Source organism: Amblyomma americanum, chromosome 1, assembly GCF_052857255.1.
Source record: "Amblyomma americanum isolate KBUSLIRL-KWMA chromosome 1, ASM5285725v1, whole genome shotgun sequence".
NCBI lineage: Eukaryota > Metazoa > Arthropoda > Arachnida > Ixodida > Ixodidae > Amblyomma > Amblyomma americanum.
The window spans coordinates 166451592-166473432 of NC_135497.1; the positions used below are offsets into that span (position 1 = coordinate 166451592).

The 21841-nt window shown below is 45.3% G+C and overlaps 1 protein-coding gene across 2 annotated transcripts in view; it reads left to right on the forward strand.

The window, feature by feature from the left end:
* LOC144114133 (uncharacterized) overlaps positions 1–21391 on the forward strand; it is an 83395-nt gene extending 62004 nt beyond the window's left edge. For both annotated transcript variants that reach the window (XM_077647645.1, XM_077647646.1), the window contains 3 exons: positions 11004–11103; positions 18667–19980; positions 21003–21391. In XM_077647645.1, coding sequence (XP_077503771.1) covers positions 11004–11103; positions 18667–19980; positions 21003–21062 — 1474 coding nt within the window. In that variant the 3' untranslated portion in view covers positions 21063–21391. The remainder of the gene's footprint in view (positions 1–11003; positions 11104–18666; positions 19981–21002) is intronic.
* The last annotated feature ends 450 nt before the right edge of the window (positions 21392–21841 follow it).

A 21841-nucleotide genomic window follows, 5' to 3' on the forward strand; every position in this document is an offset into this window, starting at 1 on the left:
TGGTTGTTACTCTTAACTTCGGAGGCAAAAAAGAGTACTTTTCAAAAGTTTTCAGATCACTGGACTTGGTTCTGGGCCATGCAGTGGCTCGTATAGCATCGTCAGCACTCATAACCTCTAGGGATGGTTGGGAACATTTCACCTCACCTACAGTGTTTGCGCGCATAATTTGCGCACCCTTAACTTATCACCCGGGTTTATAAAAAAAAATTTTTTTACTCTTATTTTTTACGCACCGTGCTGCGCTAGACCACCATCATGCATGCGGGTTCTACCCTAAGGCTCTACCCAGCAGTATTCAGCTATTCCGCGTGTTTGTTCGGAAGGCTTTTTGAATCTTTTGTGCACTGGGCATTCATGGTGGCGTCGGGGGCCGCTGTTACAATCGCCGAGCTTTGGAAGTCTCCGAGCGTCAAGGGCTCCTGGCCACATCACGCGACCAGCAGTTGAGCAGGGAAAGAAGAAAAGTGCAATGGAGACCCCACTTGATCTACGAAAGAGCACCTTTGAGTGAATTTTGACGAAAATAAAGTTTTTACCCCCACCACCACTAGTCAGTTAAGGGCACAGGGTAAGCCCTATACTTCCCATGCATTTTAGGCCATGTTGAGGTACATGTTTCTCACTAACTAATAACAGTAGCCTAATAATACATATATCATTGTTTGCCAAATTTTGTGCTCTTTTTACTGAACTATAATATTTGAAATGTGTTGAAAATTCGATTTTTAATAAAATTTTTTCCGGTAGTACACAAATCTGGCCTTTCTTTGCGCATTTCAAAATTCATAACAGAATAACTGCTCAGTGAAATTGCTTAATTCTAGTTCAGTAGTTGGCAACACTTATGTAGATGATTGCAAAAAAAAATCAGCCGTCTGTCTTGAAAGGCATTGGAAATAATGGTACCTTTGTAAGAAAAAACACTGTTTTGAGATAATAGAGCCAGAATAACTGCTCAGTGAAATTGCTTAATTCTAGTTCAGTAGTTGGCAACACTTATGTAGATGATTGCAAAAAAAAATCAGCCGTCTGTCTTGAAAGGCATTGGAAATAATGGTACCTTTGTAAGAAAAAACACTGTTTTGAGATAATAGAGGGTAAAGAGAAAAAAGATGTGAAAAACCATTTTTTATTCGCAGAAACGCCTCCATAGTAATTGGTTTAATAGCCCCCTGCTTCGTAGTCACTGTCGCCGTCATTTTTTCGCTTTTCGGCTTGTCGTTTTGACTGTCGGGCCTCTTTTGTAAGCTGTCGTGTTGCTCGGTCCGCAAAGTACATGCGCTTATGGTCAGCTTCCCTCAGCCACTTGATGGTGTTGCTCCCTGGGTTCAATCCACACGCCTTCAAAACGTTGGCCCGTGCGATGCTACCATCATTAAATGAAAGAACAGCATCCAGTGTTGCCATCCGTAGGGTCCGAAGCCTAACAAACACATTCTTTGGCGCGCGTTCCCAAACAACATGGTTGAACGACTCATTTGCATTTTGAGTTCGCCCATGCAGGCACTTCTCTATGAGCTCAGCCTTCGGTAGCTCCCTATAAATGGGTTTGATAGCCTCCAAGACAGATGCAGGCAAACTCTCCTTGTGGAAAAATGGCTTGCCCTCTGACTGACTTCTGTTGAAGGCACACCACGTATCAGGTCCCTTTGGGCAAAGTCCATGGCATGGGTCATCGTCTGTGGCCGATAAGTGGAAGAAGGTTGCCCAAACGGCCTTTCGCATTTCATCCAGGTTTCCTAATATTTCTTCTGATGGCCAAACCATAGTACGTCTGGAGCTTGTCTATTACTGCATCAGTCAGTCGGCCTCGGCCCGAGAGGCTCTTTCCATCAGAGAGTTTTCCTGCTTTGTTTCCTTTTTTTAGCCTTCGTAACCTTGTGCCCATCCTTTTTTGCACGTGCCCTATGCACTCAACCTTGGATATTTCAACGGAATTACCATATGGCATTTGTGCCTTCACAGCCATAAAAGCCTTGCTGTCACCATCCCCAAGGTATTTGACGTATCGAACGCCGTGAAGCTCCTCACTCCTGCCGAAAATTTTCAGTGCTCCTGCGACTTCCATTCCACCGCTGGTGCCTTGGTAGTTGCTTTGGCACACCTCTCTATGAAGGGGGTCACTGTTTGTACCCTTGATGCTGCACTTTGGACAATGTTTAGACAAAACCTCCACATCCAGCACTTTCCTAGAGTCTACACTGGTCGCAGAGACTATGCCGTTATTGGAAGTATGGCCTCGCTTCTGCCAGCTTCCATCAAGAGCAACTGCGATGTCTTTATCCCCCTCATTCAGCTGCACAGCTTCGTCAGCTGCCCTTTTCATCGACTCCTGAGCAGCAGCTTCTATGTGACCTAGACGCTCTTGATTGTATTTCGTAAACTTTGTCGGCGGCTTAGGAAGGTTTAGCATAGCACAGAGTATATTTCCTGCAGCCATTCCCTTACCAATGGACCTCAAGGCATACACTAACCTGAGGTTGGCTTCATAGAGGCCAGAAGTAGTTTTCTTGTGCGGCACTACACACTTGACAGTTCAAACTGTAAACGCTTGCAACACCTACCCGTTTTGTCACAATTTCGATGAGCTCAACACTTCCACCGCACTCTCTGCACACACAAATCTGTGTAATTGCGGCACAAATGCCGTCCATGTCCATTAAGGCATATTGGCTGCTGCTCTGTAGCACATCCTCTTCCTGGAAGCACAGAGAAAATCTTGAAAGCTTCGATGTCGAGGAGCTGGCGCGTTCGGCGTTCGGGATCTCATTCGGTCGTGGACATCCTTTTGCTTTTTCACGATGAGCGTAGCAGTTGCCGTGAAATTCACGCCTGACGAAGGCCTTCTTTGCCCTGGGCATCTCAACTTTCAGCCGTAAATATGGCTTTCTGAGGAAAGTGCGATCATGGAACATGTGTAGAAAGAATTGAACTTCTAAAATTCTAAAAGAAAAAAAAACGATTTTTTTCTAATTTTACCTTACCCTGTGCCCTTAGGGGGGGACACTGGTCTTAAAGCTATTTTTGTTGTTTTTTGACCAATCTTAATAAAAATGCATAGACTTATTCAAATTTTTTTGCTGATTTCAAATATGCATTTATTTTAAGTGTGGGCCAATTTGTTTTCAAGATAATTAACAATTAATGCCCATTGTTTGAGGCCCAAATAGCAAAATAATGATTTCATCTAAAATTAATTTTAAGGCATGGTTAGATAGCCAGAATAGTGAATTATGAAATGTTGAGAGCAGATTTTTGATATGTCAATTATTACTCATTTTACAACCTTCTGAATTTCAGTATAAAAAATGTGTGTACCAAGTAATGGTAAATTAACGAAAATAATTATTTTTTTAAGGTAAAATGAAAAAATCTGCTCCCAACATTTCACACAGCATACATTAGGCTTTCCATTGCAACCGAAATTTCAGCTCTATGTGACTTGGTTGCTGAGATATCAAGGCCTCAAGACTGCTAGCAGTCAACCATATGCATTTTGAGAAAAGCCCCAAAAACAAGCAGCGGACAGTTTAATAAATATTTACAAGTGCAGTAATATATTTACAATAGGAAATGGCTAGTAGCCACCAGGAATGTAGTCCTTTTGATTGCCAGTAGTATCCAGGTGCCGCTTCTTGAGCACTCCTTGAATATTTTCCGCAATGGAATGCTTTCGAGCGCACTTTTGCTCTCGGCGCTCGTCCTTCTCTCGCATTCTTTTTGCGCTCATAGCATTCGTATTGAAGCCCAGTTCCTGTAATATTGCTGCAGAAGTTCTTTTGCTGCCTGCATTGAACCGCATTACTGCCTCAGCCACGGCAGCCTCAACAGTAAACAATGATGCGTGGCGCTCTTTCGGTGCCAAGGCCCATATCAAAGAGTGTAGGCTTTCATTACTGTTTTGGGTTTTACCCCTATGGCACCGCTCTAAGAGCTTCCTATCCGACAGTCGCTCATAGACAGGGAGCAATGCTTTAGCAACATGGGGTGGAATGTTGTACCGATGCTTTGGAGCAGATTCGCCTCGGGCTGCTGCCGCATTTTGCTGGCACCAAGAGTCCAGTCCCGATGGGCAGAAGCTATGGTTTGATGCCTCATCAGTAGAGGTAATGTGATGGTAGGTGGCCATCACAGCCTTCTGCGTAGCGTCTACATCCCCGTTATGGGATTTTAAAGCCCAGGCATAATAGGAGCTCAACTTTGTTATGAGGCTGCCTGTCAGTTTGCCTTTTCCTCCAAGGTTTTCGGCACCTTTGTGTTTGGACAACAAAGTCCGCAACGCTGTTCCCATACGTTTCTGCACGTGGTTTATGCAGTCTTCTTTTTTTACTTTGATGTATCCATACACATCTGCCTCTTGCACAGCTAGAAAAGCCCGACTATCACCGTCCGAAAGCATTGTGGTATAGCGAAGGCCACACTTCTTCAACGACCTTTCAAAAAGAATAAGGGCTGCCTCAACTTCCATCTCTCCAGCCTTTTTTTTTTCTGAGTTTTTTTGGTATAGGTGCCCAGCCCTCCAGGACTGGTATGATGGGTCACCTTCTTTTGGGCCTCGCTCGCAGCCGGCACAGAAGTTGCACAATACAACATAGTCCAGCACAAGCCCGGTAAACAGTTCGATGACGGTTCCCACACCAATGTGGGATGTGTGGCCGCGTGTCATCCAAGTGCCGTCGTATGATACTGCAATATTGCCGGGGTTCCCAAGGTCCAATTCATTATAAAGTTCTCGAACCTACCGCGCACACTCTTGTGTAACTTCTTCGGCTGCACTAGCTGCTGCAGGTGTCAACTTTTTTTTCACATAGTCTTGCCACGTTTTATTGTGGAGACCGTGGTGCGAAACGTTCAGCGATGAAAAAATGTCATTTAAAGCTGTCTGCTGGTTGCCAGTGCTCTGCATTGCACGAGCAGCGAGCACATTCACCACGAAAGGGTTGATCTTCTGATCGCCACGTACCCGCGGCGAACTCCATGCAGACGATGCGTCTCCACAGCTCGCACATTGAAAAGAAAGTTTAACGGCAAGGCCGTATTCTCGCTCATCTTTTACGAAGCTCAAGTCATTGCCGCCACACGTTTTACACTTCACAAGTTTCAACAAACTGTTGAGTGATTCCAAACAAACGATCGTGAAGCTTGCCTCGTCGAGCAGACAGTCCGACGCGCTGCCGTCACGTAAACAACGAGACTTCCGCTCCGTTGCTGGAGTTGAGGAGAGTTCTCGCAGTTTTTGTTCAGTCTTCGTCTTATTTTGGAGCACATCTGAGGGCTCCAGCATCACTGTATCACGGCGGATGCGGGCGCTGCCACTTACAGCTTCCCGTGCTGCGGAGCGCGTTAGGCCTACCTGCGCGGCCTCGCCGACACGATCGTTCAGCGCAGGAGTTTCATCATTGTCGGGGCGCACAGCAGGGCGTCTCTTGAGGTTATCGACCAGCGACTTCTTCCTTTTCTTGCCGAATTTATGCCTTGAGTGCACCTTGCGCGCTGAACCAGGCATCGCTGCGCGTTTCTTGCACTGCACGGTCCGGCACAAAGAGTCTCGTCTCCCCGCGGCTCGGGCGCGTCAAGCAGACGCTGCCAGCCAGCTCCACCAATCGGATGACGACCTGCTGTCACGTGATCCGCGGCAGCCAATAGGATTTTGAATACTACCTTTTCTTTTTTGCTATTTTCTCGGCAACCAATGGGCGAACGGAAGCCTTAGTGGCAGGAAATTGAAGGCGAAAGGCGGCTTTTTCAAATGAGACCAAGATGGCTGCGGTGCCGCGCATGAAACGGGAGCTACGCTTTGCGAAATACTGCTGTTTCGGCGCCGATTTCAGCTCAAATTCGGGCGACATGGATTATATAAATTGGTATTGTGAGTAAAATACTGACCTTAGAGGCGAGAAATTTAACAGAGAGGTAGATAAATGGCTGCTGATTTCGAAAATAACATTTTCTAAAAACTGATTTTTTCGAGATTTTTCGGCCTGAAAGACCCGTGTCCCCCCTTAAGGTGTAATATCGGATAGGGCATACTTTTCCCACGTCCCCGCCAACTACGTATTAACGGGGTTTCACTACTAATGCTGTCCTGTCGGAGATTGAACTCTATTGTATGTAAAAGGTAGTTGCATGGTTCATCTTTCAGCAGGAACGGTCCCTTCTACGTTTAAAAGTACTGCATTGCATAAGATCGCTGCTTATCAGAAATGAGAAAGTTTCTGGAAAATCACAGTACACATACCATATATGGTAAAACTTGTTCATCCGTTTTTTTTTTAATTGCGGGAAAAAACATATGATCCAAACTGCCTGATTTTGAGAAATGTAACTGTTGAATGAGGTACAAAGACATTTATTGACAATTTCACTTTAAAAAAGTGTTGATTGGCATTTCTTGGCACAAGAGCTGAACAGATCCTATTCTAGTGCTCGCTGAATTCAGTCCGCGTTTGTGCTGTCTTTAGCGCGGAAGGAAATTCGTACCACATCCGGTCTGTCGAAGGCAGTGACGAAAGTAACCAAAATCTCTTCCTTGTCATTTTCGGATGCTTCACTCCCTATCACCCAAGTACTGTAGGAAAGCCACCACGACGGCTGATTGTCGCAGTGTTTCTGCTTTTTAAGCTGCGTTTCCCAGATCCAGGATGTTCGTATATAAGCGCATCACTGTAGTTCGTATAAGCTTCGCCTCCTTTCCCTTATGCACCACGAAGAAAGCTCAGTGTTTCTTCTCTTCATATCATGTCCCCGCAGAAACGGCCGTCACGAATGCTAGCGCGCCATTTTTATTTTTTGTTCTTGGCGGTGGTGGTGGTGCTTCTTGTTGCAGCGAGGAACTGCAGAGAAACCACCATGGTGGGTGACTGCGGCAAAAAAACGTTGCGTGCCCTCTCGTTTGGCCCACTTGTATGTTTGCCCATGTGTGGTTGGTCAATAAACGTATTATACGACCACAATTTGTCGAATTTTAAACGTAATAGCTAGGAAATGTGCTTTCCGGGAACGTAATAATTGGGAAAAATATAGTTAACTCTATGGGACATTTATAATGTCCACGATTTTCAGTGTACGAACCGGGAAATCGTATGGACCGGGAACATATCACCGAGGTTTTACTGTAAGCCCATGTATGGGCTGCACCCGTGTACGGACCGCACAGTTTTCCGCAAGGAAATGTTAGAAAAAAAGATCCCTATAAGGGACACACCCAAACTTTCCATCCATCACCCACGCAGGAATAACCAACCAGTTTAGGAGGCATTGGAATAACCGGGGCCTCCGCGATCAGCTCCGGCTGCGAGCAACGGTGCGCTTGATCGCAGAGGTCACGTACGCACACAGGAGCTTCCAGGTGCCACCCACGGATGGCGCCAGAGGCCTTGGGTCATCATCATCGTTGTTTACTTTTTCCTCCGCCGTGAGCTCCCGCTATCCATATTGACATCAGTATCACCAGCTCTGGCGTTATGTGGCTGTCAAAGGCATTGGAGTTGTGTTAGCATGTTAGTTCAATGTAGTTGTAGCCTTCATGTGCTGCCGCCGAGCGTTTCAATTTTACCACAGTGGTCAAGCACCTTATTAGCTACACGGCTGGGAGTTAGCTCTCGAACACGGCAAGCGTGCAGTGGGCAGGAAATTTGACGCGTCAAGAGAGGTGTGTCCAGTGATCGTGCAACCAAAAGGATGCATTGAGGAACAGAAGCTGCAAAAAGTGCGCTTTCCGGAACAAGGCGTGCAAGTTTCCCGAACTGGAAGAAGAGCTGCTGTGCTATGTGATAGACGTGCGGAACAATGGGACATGTTGCACGATGTTGGGCACGATGCATGAGCATGCACGCACAGCACCAGCTCGGAGTCTGAAGACTCCGCGAGTGACGACTGAACGTAGAATGAATGCCGCTCATTCCCTGATTGGTGTGTTTTTTTACTTAAAAAAAAAATTCGCATATCGCATTTGTGGGCTGCACCCCAAAAATTGGCCCTCGAATCTGGAAAAAAAAAGTGTAGCCCTTACACGCATTTATACGGTAATTTAGGGTTTGTACAGGTCCTAGAAATCCTTGAATAATAAGCGGTCTTTAAACTCCTTAAATTTTGGCCTTGTCCTTAAAGGGACACTGAGGAGTAATTGAAGTTGGCTTGTATCGATAGAATACCAGCTCCTGATCACAAAAACGTCACTCTTACTGAAAACAAGGCTCTTTTAAGATAGAAAATAGCAAGAACCAAAATACAGGTATCGCCGCCACAGGCAAATCTCGCAAGTACAAGCGTGGTGACGTCATAGAACAAGAGACGCCACCTTGGAGGAATTTTCCTTTCTACATGGTGCCACGAATCTTTGAGGCTGACAAAGGAAGGTAGCGCGGTTCAGTATTGAAGTAAGTTCTGTTTTGAAACGGATAGTGCACTTTTATCACACAAGGAAGGTAGGCAAAAGACAACCTGAATGTTGGAAGCAAAGAAAACCGATGTTTGGCGGCGCCACAGGTGGCCAGGAGAGTTTCGCTGTTATGGTGCTTCGCGTCTATGAGCTTTGCATGCCCCGTGGTTTTGTTTTTGACTTGCCTTGATGTACAAACACCGAACAGCAGAGGAACTTCAAGTGCTGCTTCAAGTGCTACTTAACCCTTTGAAGGAGCCTGTGTAGGCTGGTCAGATGATCGCCACGGTCGATGAATAACTATGATGGCACGATGGTTGGTGACCGTACAAGGCAGTTACCATTATAAAGAGCGTTTGTGTCTTAATTCGTACGCTCGCCCGGCAAAACGTTCCCGGCTGTGCCAGTCAACTTCAAACTACTTAGTGGAAATCGTTTTTTAGGGACGGGAGCCAAGATACAAGACAGTTAAGAAAAAGAGGTTTGGAGCCAGCAGAGGCCGTGACTTCGCTCTCCTTCAACTCGTTTGTTTGTAGCTCCATTCAATAGCTTTGGCAGTTGGGCGGAGCTGTTCTATTCTAGCTCTCAGCTAATTTAATCCATTCACAGTACACATCTGAAGGTGCATGCAAGTGGGCGAGAGAGGCCAATCCAGTGGACCCTGCATCACCGGAAATGCGTGAAACCTGTTGAAGCGTCGTGCATTCGCTTTACTTTCAAGCCGCCAACTTTAAACGCGAGCACCCTTTAGCACCTGTCTTTTTTTTGTGGCAAAAAAAAGTAATAAATAACCTGGCCCTTGCAACCATGGAAACCTCCTCGACACCGCCTGCTGCACTGTGCAACAGCGCCGTTCAAGCAATCGCAATCCATTGGCCCCAAAGCCCCGGCCAGCCTCCGATGGGTGCGGCGTGCCGACCTTGTCCTTGCCCCTCGCGACTCTCCGCACTGGGTTTGCGATATTTATTTAGCAACGGCTGCTCACGGCTGAAGAGGGAAACGACCCGCCGGTGCCTAACCTAACCGTGCTCCCTCAAAAGCATCGCACGCTCTGTTGGACTGAGGTCGCTGAAATGCAGGCCGGAGTTTTTGCGAGAACTTCGTCGTTGGGTTCGGGAACGGGATCCATAGCAGCGCTGGCAAGACGCACTGCAAACATAAACGAAGCGACGGTAGCGACCCCCGATAGATGCCTTCAACGTGCAGCGGCGTTAGCTTTCATTTCGGCTGCTGCTAGACCGCACTGCTAGCCCTCAGAAATCATGGAGTCTGCTTTTACGTCACGTTTCACATCACTCCGTCTTATGACGTCATATAAGAGGACGCCATGACGTCATAAGAGTGCCCCGAGTTTGAATCGGAGCGGTGGGAAAAACTTTTTCACTTCGAATACAAATTTCTTTGGAATAAAGGCATCTTTCGCTCCCGGACAAGCGGCAACAAAGCCATGAAATGCCAAGCTATCAGATTTTGCTAACAAAAAAAAAAAGAGTTCTCCTAAGCCGCCGTGGTGGCTGAGTGCTTATGGCGCTCGGCAGGCGGGTTTGCTGTAGCTGAGCTTGAGAACACGCATGGCCGCACCTCTGCTGTAGACCAACGGCGGAGGCTTCTACCCTCATGTTCCCTCTCTGTGTTCCCCTCACTGTTGCCCTAGGAAACCAACTCCTCACCTTGCGTCACCAGTGCTCTCCGCTGTCCCGGCTCCCAACGCATGGGAGCTATCGGTGCCGGGAACACGCAAGCAACCGCGTGGCGGTGCTGATGTCGTTTCTTTTTTTGGCTATGCCCTATTATTTTTTGCTGCTTTTAAGCATGAACTATTTTAATGCCACGTGGTTTGACGTTCCAAAAGAGTAAGTGCTGGAGATGCACCGACGGCACTGGAGCAGGGTGTTGCGTTAACTACGGTTGCTCGATCGGCGTTCTCTCATGTCAGTTCGTGCTTTATCATCCCATAACTTTCGTGTGGTTCTGCCAAATTCTGATGAACTCGGTGCTAGCTAGCATATGGACGGTGTAGCCAGTTCGTTATATCAAGGTCAACCACCGAAACACCTTCATTACATTGAGGTGTCAAATAAACGCGCTTCAATGGGGGCGGCTTTGGGGAATTGAGAAGCATCATAATATCGAGGAATTCGTTATATAGAGGTTCTTTACATCCAGGCTTCACTCTAGTTTTAATTCACTAATGCTTAAACCATCCTGCTTCAATGGCTGGAATAAGAATAAACTACATATCAGAGGTTATATTCCAGTTTTTTTTCATGCCTCACGTGACGTAAACACTTTTAACACGTCACACCCACTGTTTGGTTGATTAAACCGAAGCCAAAACAGCATGGGAGAAGAAAATCGCTTCTAAATCATTTAGCTGTCATAGGCAAATACTACGTGATGATCAATGTGTTCTGATGTTTTATCAATACAGAAAAGAAAACTTGCAACTAAAATGAGGTGTCTATATTCTATTAAAAGCAAATTTTAACACTGTGACGAAGAGGTGAAAAACAAGTCTGCAGAGGTACCAATAATGCAAAAATACCTTCCCTGCCAGATGAATTTGATAGGTTCAGTCTTTGAGTGTGTCAGCTTCATGTCTTGTTGACCTGCATTGCAGGGGCCTTGGCCTGCTGTGGAATGTCACTGACCAACCTGAGCTCATCTCTGTCCTCTGGCGTGGGCACAGGGACTTGCCAAGAGTTTCAGCCTTGACTAAGGTGCGCTTTGTTTGCATGATTGAGCAGTGAGCTGTTGCCCATTTGTAGCAGAACTTCCACCCGAAATGATTGAAACCAGAATAACTCTCTAACAGCAAGTCAGGACTGTGGCACTTAGTCTCCAACAGGATGAACATCCACAGAGGTGGCACCTGGCTAGTGTACATGCAGAAGCTACAGACGTGCTTAAGGCCCATTCACACGACGGACCAAATCGGTTTCGTCCGGGCGCGGACACAGCACCACGTGACCCAGCATCACTGGCTCCGCCTCGTCCGCGAACGATGCAGGCTTCGCAAGCCAAAAACGGGCACGTGAGTTGCACACTGCCGCCTGAGCTGCAGTCTGCTGCGCTTTCAGAAGCACAAATCTCAAGAGTGTGCCCTCATCCCCGAGCCAGCTCCCCGAATAACCTCAATTACTAGCATTTTCGCTTATTTTTTTCTTTTGCAAGGATGGGGTGCTTTTGTTCGACCAAATCGGTATGGCTGGCGCAGTACCGTCGCCTGCCCAGTTCCTTTGTGCTGGTGCACTGTGCAGTTGTGGGGTGCGGCACTTGCCTAGACTTGGTTGGGAAGTACGAGGAGGACAGTGGAAAGCAACGGGTGGCCGACTGCATGGGAGGGAAAGGCTTACGACAACTAGCTTTCCCATCTGTCCGCGCTGTCGTCTACCCTCGCAGTCCATCGTGTGTGTGCAAGCCACTGCCACCCGCGACAGACAAGGCGGAGCCAGTGACGTCGGGGGACGCGGTGCTCTGTCCACGGTTGAATTAGTGATCTCTTCCGTCGTGTGAATCGGTCTTTACAGGCCATGCTATTCAATTTGTCTTTATTGTTGGGGGAGTTAGTCTCTAGTTTGAAGGCTCTTGTCCTCCGCTTAAGAATGCAAAGAGATATGGGTTATGCCAAAGGTGGGCAAATTCTCTCATTTTTACTTTTTCTCCCTTGCCCTCACTCACTTTTGAATCCATGGCCTACCCTCACCCTCATTTTGAAAAGTTATCTGCTCCTCCCTCTCCCTCACTTCGAAAAATTTGCTTGCCCTCCCTCACCCTCATTAACATTTGTTTTAAGACTCTAGCTATTTTTTGTGGCAACTTCTGGTGATATTACTGAGTAGTAACCATACAAGACAAGCCCCCAAGGCACTATTGGACGAGAGGTTAGATGCTTATACTGCTATGTGTGTGAGTTGTTTTGAGCTAATATGTGAGACAAAACCGATACAGTTACGAGTTGAGCCTTAACATATCACTCTGCCTTTACTTCTCGCACACACTGCATGTATGTATGTGCCCTGCATTTCATTGTTATCTATATGGACTGCTAAATTGTGTCAGAGCATTGTTGTTTCTGCGTACAAAAAAACTTATGTACACCAAGAATATTTTGAAAACAATTCAGTAGTGTTTATCACAACAATTACAGTAAGTGCTGAGTACAGAATAGACTGAGAACAAGGAAAGTTTGTAGGTCGCTTAATTACCCTTACCCAATGACATAACAATAGCACTGGGGCTTCTGAATTTCACTGCTTCTAATCTCCCACCATTTCGTGTGGTTTGCTGCATGCTTGTCTGATGACGTTTCCACGTGCACGGATGGAAGACCACGCTTTCAAACTACAGCATGAGAGACTGGCAGTTTAACACTCGTGAATGCGGGTACGTGACAAAGACGACGACATTGCAAGCACAGTGCTTGAGCTTGGTAGTTCGTACAGGCAGGATGTTAAGATTTCTCACAACTGATCTGGGGATGATTATGAACCGAACAACTTTAAGCTGGAATGGCACTTCCTCTTGATGATGTGCTCAGCCTTACCTCGCGTCTAGTGCTCTGTTGCTCTGTCTTTTTGCGATGAGCTTCGTGGCGTTTCATGAAAGCTTCGTAAATAATTTAGCTAATGTAAATAGAATATATTTTAAATGTAATAAATACCATGCTTAAAAAATAGCTGCAGTGATGGCGTAGGGGTCTAAAGCAGCGGACAGCGGAACTGATTTTTTAGCACCGCTGCGGGTTCAGATCGCTCTCCCCCCAGCTATAAAGTTTTTTTACTTCTTTAGTGTCTTCCCCCAGTGTGATGCCGGCGTTCCACTGCAGTGAGGCTCTTATGCTGTCGCTTAAAATAAAACAATATTCAAGCCACTTGAAAATCAAACGGCTCGCTGAAATGAAGCATTTGGGCGGAATAATGGTAATCACTAACTCCCTGAGTCTGGAGTGAACAATTCCTGTGGTTGCCGTTTTAGTGCCCTTGAACTTCCAATCCGCAGAAAAGTGGTTGTCTGTCTGTCCGAAGCCTGCTTCTAGCACGTGGGCCACCTTGATCATGTGACGTTGTGACGTCATCACAAGCTGCCCACCGGATATTGAGCAAACTGCTTACCGTGGCAGTTCAATTAATGGTTAGTCGTAAGAGATTCCTCAGGAACAACATAGAGTTCAGCGATGTTTTCTTTGTGAAGTGAGAATTAATGATGAAGCGCCATTTTGTGTTTAATATCACATTCACAAAATGGCTTCACCATGTGCCACAGAGGTAGAATCCAACACATGTAACTCTGCAGGCAACTTTAGGTCACTATAACATTGCTAAGCTCCTGCACATCTGTGCAAAGTATTCTCGTTAAATCAAGATATCGTGTGAAATGGTTGTTTGGGCTAGAAGTTTTATGTGAAATATGAGCTTTCTAAAATTGTTATCATGTAACGGCAAAGTAACGTGCGGTACTTTTTTCCGGTAATGGTAACGCGTTACTTTTTTTTATAGGTAACGTAGGGCGGTAACGCATTCCTTTTTTCTTAGCATTTTTTTTTGGTAACGCCTACAACACTGGTTTTACAGAAAAAAAAAAAAACGTTGGATAAGGGGCATGTCACCGCCTGGAGGAGACTCCAAACAAGGTCCTTTCTTAGCCCCTATCTATTGGCAAAAATGTACCCAGATGAGTGCAAGCTCTGTGGCGAAACAGCCACATATTATCACATACTATGGCAGTGTAAAGAAGAACCTTCACTGGAAGATCTAGTGCAAATTCCTTCTCTTGAGCAATGGGAGACCGTTCTGGCCAGCCCGGACTCCATCATTCAAGCCTTGGCCACCTAGTGGGCCGCTGTGGTCGCCTCCAGCCATGGGTGGAGGCCATCTAGCGCGGACCGTCTGCATCTGCATTTTGACAACATAAACATTTTCCAGTCCAATCTAAACTCTGATCACCCGACAGACTCTGGGCTGGTAACGAAAATATTGACTTTGGTACCACGGTTCCCATTGGACCAATGGCCACCCGCACGGCCCGGCCAATGCCCCTTTGTTCCCTATGTAGGGTGTTTCACCTAAGACTTTACACAATTTTTAAAAATAGGCTCTTTTGAGTTAAAAGAGCGCTTTTTTCGGCATAGCATTGTTAGCAGTGTATTATATCGCGGCGACGGAGAAGGTGTGCGGCACGCGCATTTCGTGTTCGCCTCGTGTACCTCCAGACTGCAGAAACTGTCTTCCCCTTGAATCTTTACCCTAAGAAGTAGCGCTTTAAAACGGGAAATGGGAAATCATAAGCTGCACAGACAAAAAACGTTAGCCCGGAGCACAGTTTTGGCCACCACCGTCACTCTCAGACAGTGCGCCTTGCCCTCCCTCACCTCATCATGTCTTTCCTCCCTTACCCTCACTTCACCGAATGAAATCCTCATGACATGAAGGTGAAGACACCTTGTGAGGGCTCGCCCTCGTGAGGATGCCCGTCTCTGGTTATGACAGCACACAAAAAGTCAATATGCCATGTGCGCTCAGTACCACTACTGCTTGCACAGGCTGTAAGGTGCCTTAAGTTTTTTTTGGGTAAATGATCTTGTGGCGATGAACAAAAAGGGGTGACCCAGTGGCTGCAACCTTGCCTTCATAATTTGTATTGTGTCATGTCAAGCTCAGGAGCTTTTTTGTGTGTGCTCTGAAAAAAACAAAAAACAAACTACCGTCACATTACACCTGAAAAACTGAATGCGGCATGATCTCATTCAGCACTCGAAGGTGTTTATCAATCACATCTGTTTTGCATTGTGTGCCTGATCGCTCATTTCTTCAAAGTGTGGGCAGGTGGCCATCCCTATGTGCTGCGCAGCTGCTTCTGCCGAATACAAAAACTGCCTCCTGAGTTATCAAGAACACAACTTCACTTGTATTACATGTACGATGAACTAACCAAGTGTGTCTACTTTGTTCAATGCACAGCTTTCAACCATTAAGATAAATGAGTTGGGCTCTACCTTCAACTTTTACTATCATTTTGTGCTCATGAAAACTTGCTGCAAGAGAACATAGCACCTATAGGTTGCATTAGCGTGCCCGATGTTAAGGCACTAGTTGTTGCTCGGAAAAGTTAGGAAGGTTACAGTGGTGTAGGCACAGAAATAACCAATCCTGTGTGCAAAGCATGACTTTTGAGGGGCTGTGCAACTGAAAACTAACTGCTATTACAGTAAAAGCTCATTTATTCGAACTTACGGTTAATTCGAACCGACGCCCGGGTCCCAGCACAGCCGAGTGTATGTCAGTGGGGGAAAACTCCCGATAATTTGAACAAGTCTGCATCCACTACAGTTAATTCGAACTAGGAGACCCTGGCCGACACCGCACCTCGTAGGTAGAAGTTGACCCCTAGCAAGTACAACGCGTTGCAAATTTTCTAGAGATGTAAAACAATGGAGAAGTTAAAAGCCGAGTGCTCGATACTGGCATAGCCCGCGCTCAGGTGCATGCCGAAGCAGGTTTTCGCTGCCGGAGTACTCGCCCACGCCGCTGATGCTGGTTTTCATTGTGCTGCGGTCATTGGGTCGCGATCATGTGGTGTACACAACGCAGTATGGCGGTTCAGGCGCCGCTGTGGTGCTTTTTGTTGGTGCCGTGAGCTACGTGGACAGCAGTGTGGAGACGGAGCCCTTGAGTGATGCCGATACAATTGAGGCTATATGATCTCAGCAGACGACACAGGGCTCAGATGCGGTGAGCCCAGTCGACAGTGATGCGGCGACGAGACTATGCCACCGCCAAGTGCACGTGAAGTAGCGTTGGTGCTCAATGTTGCAGCATGCTACTTCTCTGCCAGTGAGAACTCGGACGTTGCACTGGAGCTCTTCGGCAAGCTGCAGATGATGCTGATGGAGTCTCGCCAGAAGAAACGCAGGCTAATGCACATCACTGATTACTTTTAATTTTGACAACCCTTCCCCGTAAATAAACATGTTTTGGGGCATAAATAGCGTTCTATATTCCAGCACTAAAGCTCACTGCTTGTGCGAATGCGTTCCAGTACATGTTTCTGGCGCGTACTGCCTGATCAATTTCTTTCATTTGCCATTAGGACCGCATGACTTTAACTCTCAGAATCGCCCACCACAAACGTGTAGTAAGTAGCACCTAGCTCGCGATAACGAGTCTAGATGTGGCTGCTTAGGATTCTGGCTGCGCTGCGGGGCTCAATGACTGCTCATTGTAGTGCCCATTCAATAATTCGAACTTCACTTAATTCGAACAATTTCCCTACGAGTTCTAATTAACGAGCTTTTACTGTACTACTTAAATTGAGACTAGGCTTAAAAGCTTTGACAAGCCTGGCTACAAAACACCTTGGGGTAACTGAATCAAAACACAAGCAGACAAGCCCCAGGATGCTGATTGTCTTGTTTATCTCGTGTACGCTGAGCCTGTGTCCACTGATGTGTATTGTGCAAAAACATGACACATTACTTAGAAGTTTGGTGTGTTATGCTCAGCCCATTTACATCAAACCTCAGGATTAATTTGAAATCCAGGATAATTAGTAGAATTTCTGTAGTCCCGTAATTCATTATGTAAATTTTACCAAATGGTACTAAAAGGTCAAATAGGTCAAAGGGCTTGTATCAAAAGGTCAACTACAGTTCCTTTAGTGGATAAGTTTTGTACCAGTCTTTTCAGGCAGCCTGTAAAGCTGTGGAACATTGCATATCTTGTATCCAGTAGAGAAAAATACACCATGTATGAGGATTTTCGCCTTGTAATATTTTCTCGTCTATCATTAATGGCTTATGATAGCCAATTTTTTTTTATTGTGTCAAGAGGACAATAAACAAAGGTCCTGCTTGCATTGTTCAGTTTTAGAATTCCAGGAAAAAGGGAGTCAATTATTGTTGCTACTGTTGATGATGGGGCTTGATTTGGGTTGTGTATCCAAAGTAGGCCATATGTAAGAGGTATGTTATGGCTCACTAAAGCCAAATAATGCTGTGAAGCACGATAGGATGCATACTTGGATATGAAAGCCACTTTCCTCACAGCAGATCCTTTTTGGCTCCCATACCCGCCCTTTAGGCTCATTCCAAGTAAACAGTGTTAAGGGGAGACGCGGGTCTTGAAATGATCAAAAAATGCAAAAATTTCGATTTTGCAAAAAATGGCATATTTGCGATCAGTGCTCTATACAGTTCCTGCCTAAAAAGTTTCAAGGTCAAAATTCCACCTCTAAGTGCTAAAATAACTAAATATTTTGTGCCTACGAAGCCCAGAAACTGTGATTTAGGAGCGAAATGCGGCAGGACTTCCCACCCAGCACTTCCCACAACCGCGTCCCAAATGGTCGCCATCTTGGTTTTCTTTGAAAGCTGGACCTCTTCCTCACTACCTGGCATTACTCACTAGTACTGTGAAAAATTTTTGGAACGTCCACAGTCTGCTCTTTTTGAGGCCCCTGCAACGCCCTCCAAACAGCTGGCCCGCACTTCTAATGCAATTTTCTCAGTCTCGTGTTTTTTTGCCAACATGACTGGCCTTACGGAACTTTTTATGGGGCAATTTCAATTAATCTTATACAGTAGAATTCAGAAAGAACTAAGCTGTGCTGTTTTCGTTTCGCTGTGTCAAACATTTCAAAATTTTGTGAACCATATGTCACCTAATTATACTTCATTGGTATGGTGCTTGGACAAAATTTGCATTTTTATATGATGGTGTACTTCAACAACAATGTAATTAGCATAGCTCCATATGGAAGGTCTTTGGTTACAGCCCCATTTCAATTGAAACCAAAAAATATAGAAAGTGTCTTAACGACACGTAAGAATTTAACCAATTTTCTTGGGTCATTTTCCTGAAATATGGGAACTAATTGAGGTATACTATTTTTGAAAACAGGAAGAAGAAGCATATATAATGACCTAATTTCATTTTGATATCTTTAATAATGAAATGTTCATTTCAAAACCCGCGCGTCTTTTCTTAAAAGTTTTCTTTATCATTTTTGTCATCTTAGGTCTGCTGCAAAGCATGAGCAAGTTTGTTACTGTTCGTCTTTATTTAGAGAGTTACACACCCTATAATTTCTTTTTTGCATCCCTTGTTTCCCAGGCCGAAATGGTCAGACCTGCATACTATTCTGCTCATTTTCTGTTGCGTACATGTTTGACTTGAGGGGTACTGGAGGCATAAGTAGCGGAAATCTTATTTTTTGTCTGTCATACAAAATCTCATATAATTTTGAATAAATCTGCTTTCAAGAAGAAATATGTTGTTTCCTTTCAGTACTTCGTGGTCACTGGTGGAGAGGATGGCAATGTATGCATCTGGAGGCCTGAGTCCGAATGCCCTCCACAAGCAGAAGAAGAAGAGTCCGAAGACGAAGTTGATGATAACTCTCGCACTAGTGTTGACAGAGATGATAAATCTGATCATTCTCGAGATTGGTCACGATCAAGAAGCAGGTCACGGTCTCGTAGTAGGTCTCGACGAAGGTCACGGGATCGTTCAAGGGACAGGTCGCGTGATCGGTCAAGGGAGAGGTCTAGGTCAAGGGGACGATCTAGGGGTCGGTCTAAGGATAGAGGAAGGTCACGTGGCCGCTCCCGTGACAGGTCACGCAATCGCTCGCGAGGGCGCTCAAGGGGACGGTCTAGAGATAGATCAAGGTCCAGGGATCGAGGAAAGTCAAGCCGGGACAGGTCGCGAGGCCGCTCCAGAGGAAGGTCTAGGGATCGCTCCAGGGGTAGGTCAAGGGACCGCTCAAGAGCGAAGTCACGGGACCGCTCCAGGGGTAGGTCAAGGGACCGCTCAAGGGCAAGGTCAAGAGACCGCTCTAGGGGAAGATCTAGAGATCGCTCTAGGGGAAGATCACGAGACCGCTCTAGAGGTAGGTCAAGGGATCGTTCCAAGGGTAGGTCAAGGGACCGCTCTGGGGGCAGGTCAAGGAACCGATCAAAAGATCGTGCTAGAGACCGTTCTAAGGCAAAGGATCGAAGGTCTAGGGATCGGTCACGTGACAAGCACAGGTCAGAAAGAGACCGTTCAAAGGACAGGTCTAGCCGTAATGGTAAGGACAAGCCAGATCGCAGTCGTTCTGATAAAAGCAGGTCTGACAGAGACAAATCAGATCGAGACAAATCTGACAGGGATCGGTCAGACCGAGACAAATCAGACAAAGATAAATCGGAAAAAAATAAATCCGACAGGGACAAAGACAAAGAAAGAAGTGATAAAAGTCGATCAGATAAGAGTAAGTCCGAGAAAGATCGCTCAGATAAGGACAAATCTGAGAGGGAGAAGGAAAAATCCGACCGAGATAGCAAATCAGATCGGAACAGGTCTGACAAAGAGCGTTCAGAAAAGTCTGACAAGGGAAAATCAGACCGTGACCGCTCGAAGGATAGGTCTGATGTCAAAGAAAACAGCACTTCAGAACGAAACAAAACATCAGACCGGGACAAGTCTGACAGAGAGAGGACAGATGGCGATAAGTCTGACAGAGAAAATTCGTACAAGGACAGGTCAGACGGTGAGAGCAAGTCTGATGGAGACAAGTCCACGAGCAAGTCTGACCGGTCAGACAAGTCATCTTACAAGGTGAAGTGTTCCTGTCAGCCTTGTGAAGCAGTTTTCTAACTGTACTTTGCATGGAATTGGGTGTTAAGAAAATAATTTCAATTCTACTTTCCATGCTTATTGGCTGATTTTGGTGTTTATGCCTATACACTTGTACTTCCCTCAGTGACAAAAGGTGAAAAAAAAAAATAATTGTAAATTAATTTTAAAATGCCTGTTGTGAGCCTGAATTGTGGAAGCTTGGAAGTTGGGGGCCAGTGGTTCTCTAAACACTGTTTAGCTAGTAAAAAGTGTGAAGTAGAGGAAAAGGGACAAACTTTTGGAACTTCTATTGTTTTCTCTTTTGTCCCTTGTGCTTTGTTTCGTGCTTATTTGCTAAATATCGTCACCAACTGATCCAGCAAACCATTGTTTTATGTCTCAATTCTGCTTATTAATGTGGGGTCTTGTATCTCTAAATAGATCATTATTTCTTGTTGGTTCAGCTTACGCCTAAAAAGTTTGCCTGTGGGATGCTTGTCTTAAAACAGTTTGTTGCATGCCTGCTTTCTTTCCGCCCAATTCTTTATATGGACACAGAAACGTGCATTTATTGCCGAGAAAATTGCATTTAAAAGTTTTCCTCCTGTAAACTCATGACGTCTACAGTGAAAAGGACTCTCATGTTCATCATTTTAAAGTGAATTGTATGGCTGTGTTTTCTAACCTCTAGGATTCGTGTCCAAAAACTGTTCGGATGCACCACATCATATTTGCGAAATCAGTCAGTGGCGGCGACACCTGTATTTTATTCTTTGGCCTAGTCTAGCCTACAGAAGTTTTGTTTTCTATGAAAGTAAAGTCGTCGTTAAAATTCAATAATGTATTGATACAGGCCAACTTCTGTTTGAGATTGCTTGGACTTCTGTCGTAGTAGTGCACCTTGCAAGTATTCAATATAAATGTACATCTTATAGTGTGCGATTCTCTTTTTTTTTTCGCTGTTAGCTTTGAAAACCTACTATTTTTCACTTTTGGTCAATAACTGGCTTGTGCTCTTGCAGATGCCATCATCAGTCAAGGAGAAGCTAAGTTCACATAACAGCAAGCCATATTCAAGATAGCCAGCTACCAGGGGATCAGCATTGAATGTTGATGCTTTTCATTCATCACTTTTGTGCATCTTTTTTTTTTTTAAATTCGCGTGTTCATGATTTTTCATGCACTGCTCCACATTTTTTTCTGGGAAGTTTTTGTTTGCTTTTTTTTCTTGGTTCCAAGTGTGATGTGATACAGCATTTTCATAACAAATTCATACCTGCTTGTGTAGGTCTTGTGCATTGGTGTTTACAAAACGTGTATTAAGAAAACCTAGCAATGTAAGCTATGGCATTCATATTTGAAGGACAAACTATATTCATGTGAGTGTGTGAAATAATATTGTCTGTCAAAATTGCTGTCTTGAGTGCGTCAATGAAGGCGGGCATTTAGAATCAGTTTGTGGTGTGGCATTCACTGCATTCTGAAGTCGTCTCTCGAAAGCGCCCTGAATTAGCTACCATAGTTCAGGTTCATTAACATGATTCCAAGCTGCTACTTGGTATGTCTTGGATGTATGTATAATAGAAGTAAGCTTCATGTAGGACTCATTTAGCCAGTCGTATACTGAGTCACCTCTTTTGCTGATTCACTTAAGGCTACTGCATGTTCATATTTTTTTTTGCTATGCATTGTTTTGTTCTATGAGCTTTGATACCAGCAAGAAGACGTCAGTGTTCTATATTTTGCTCTCTCTTGCTCCCACGCATGTGCACCGATGATTTTTGCCACCTTTGGGGGATGGCATGTCGCTTCCCAGAACCTTTTAAGTTGTTCTGCCCAAATCTAGCCTGCACCGTACTTG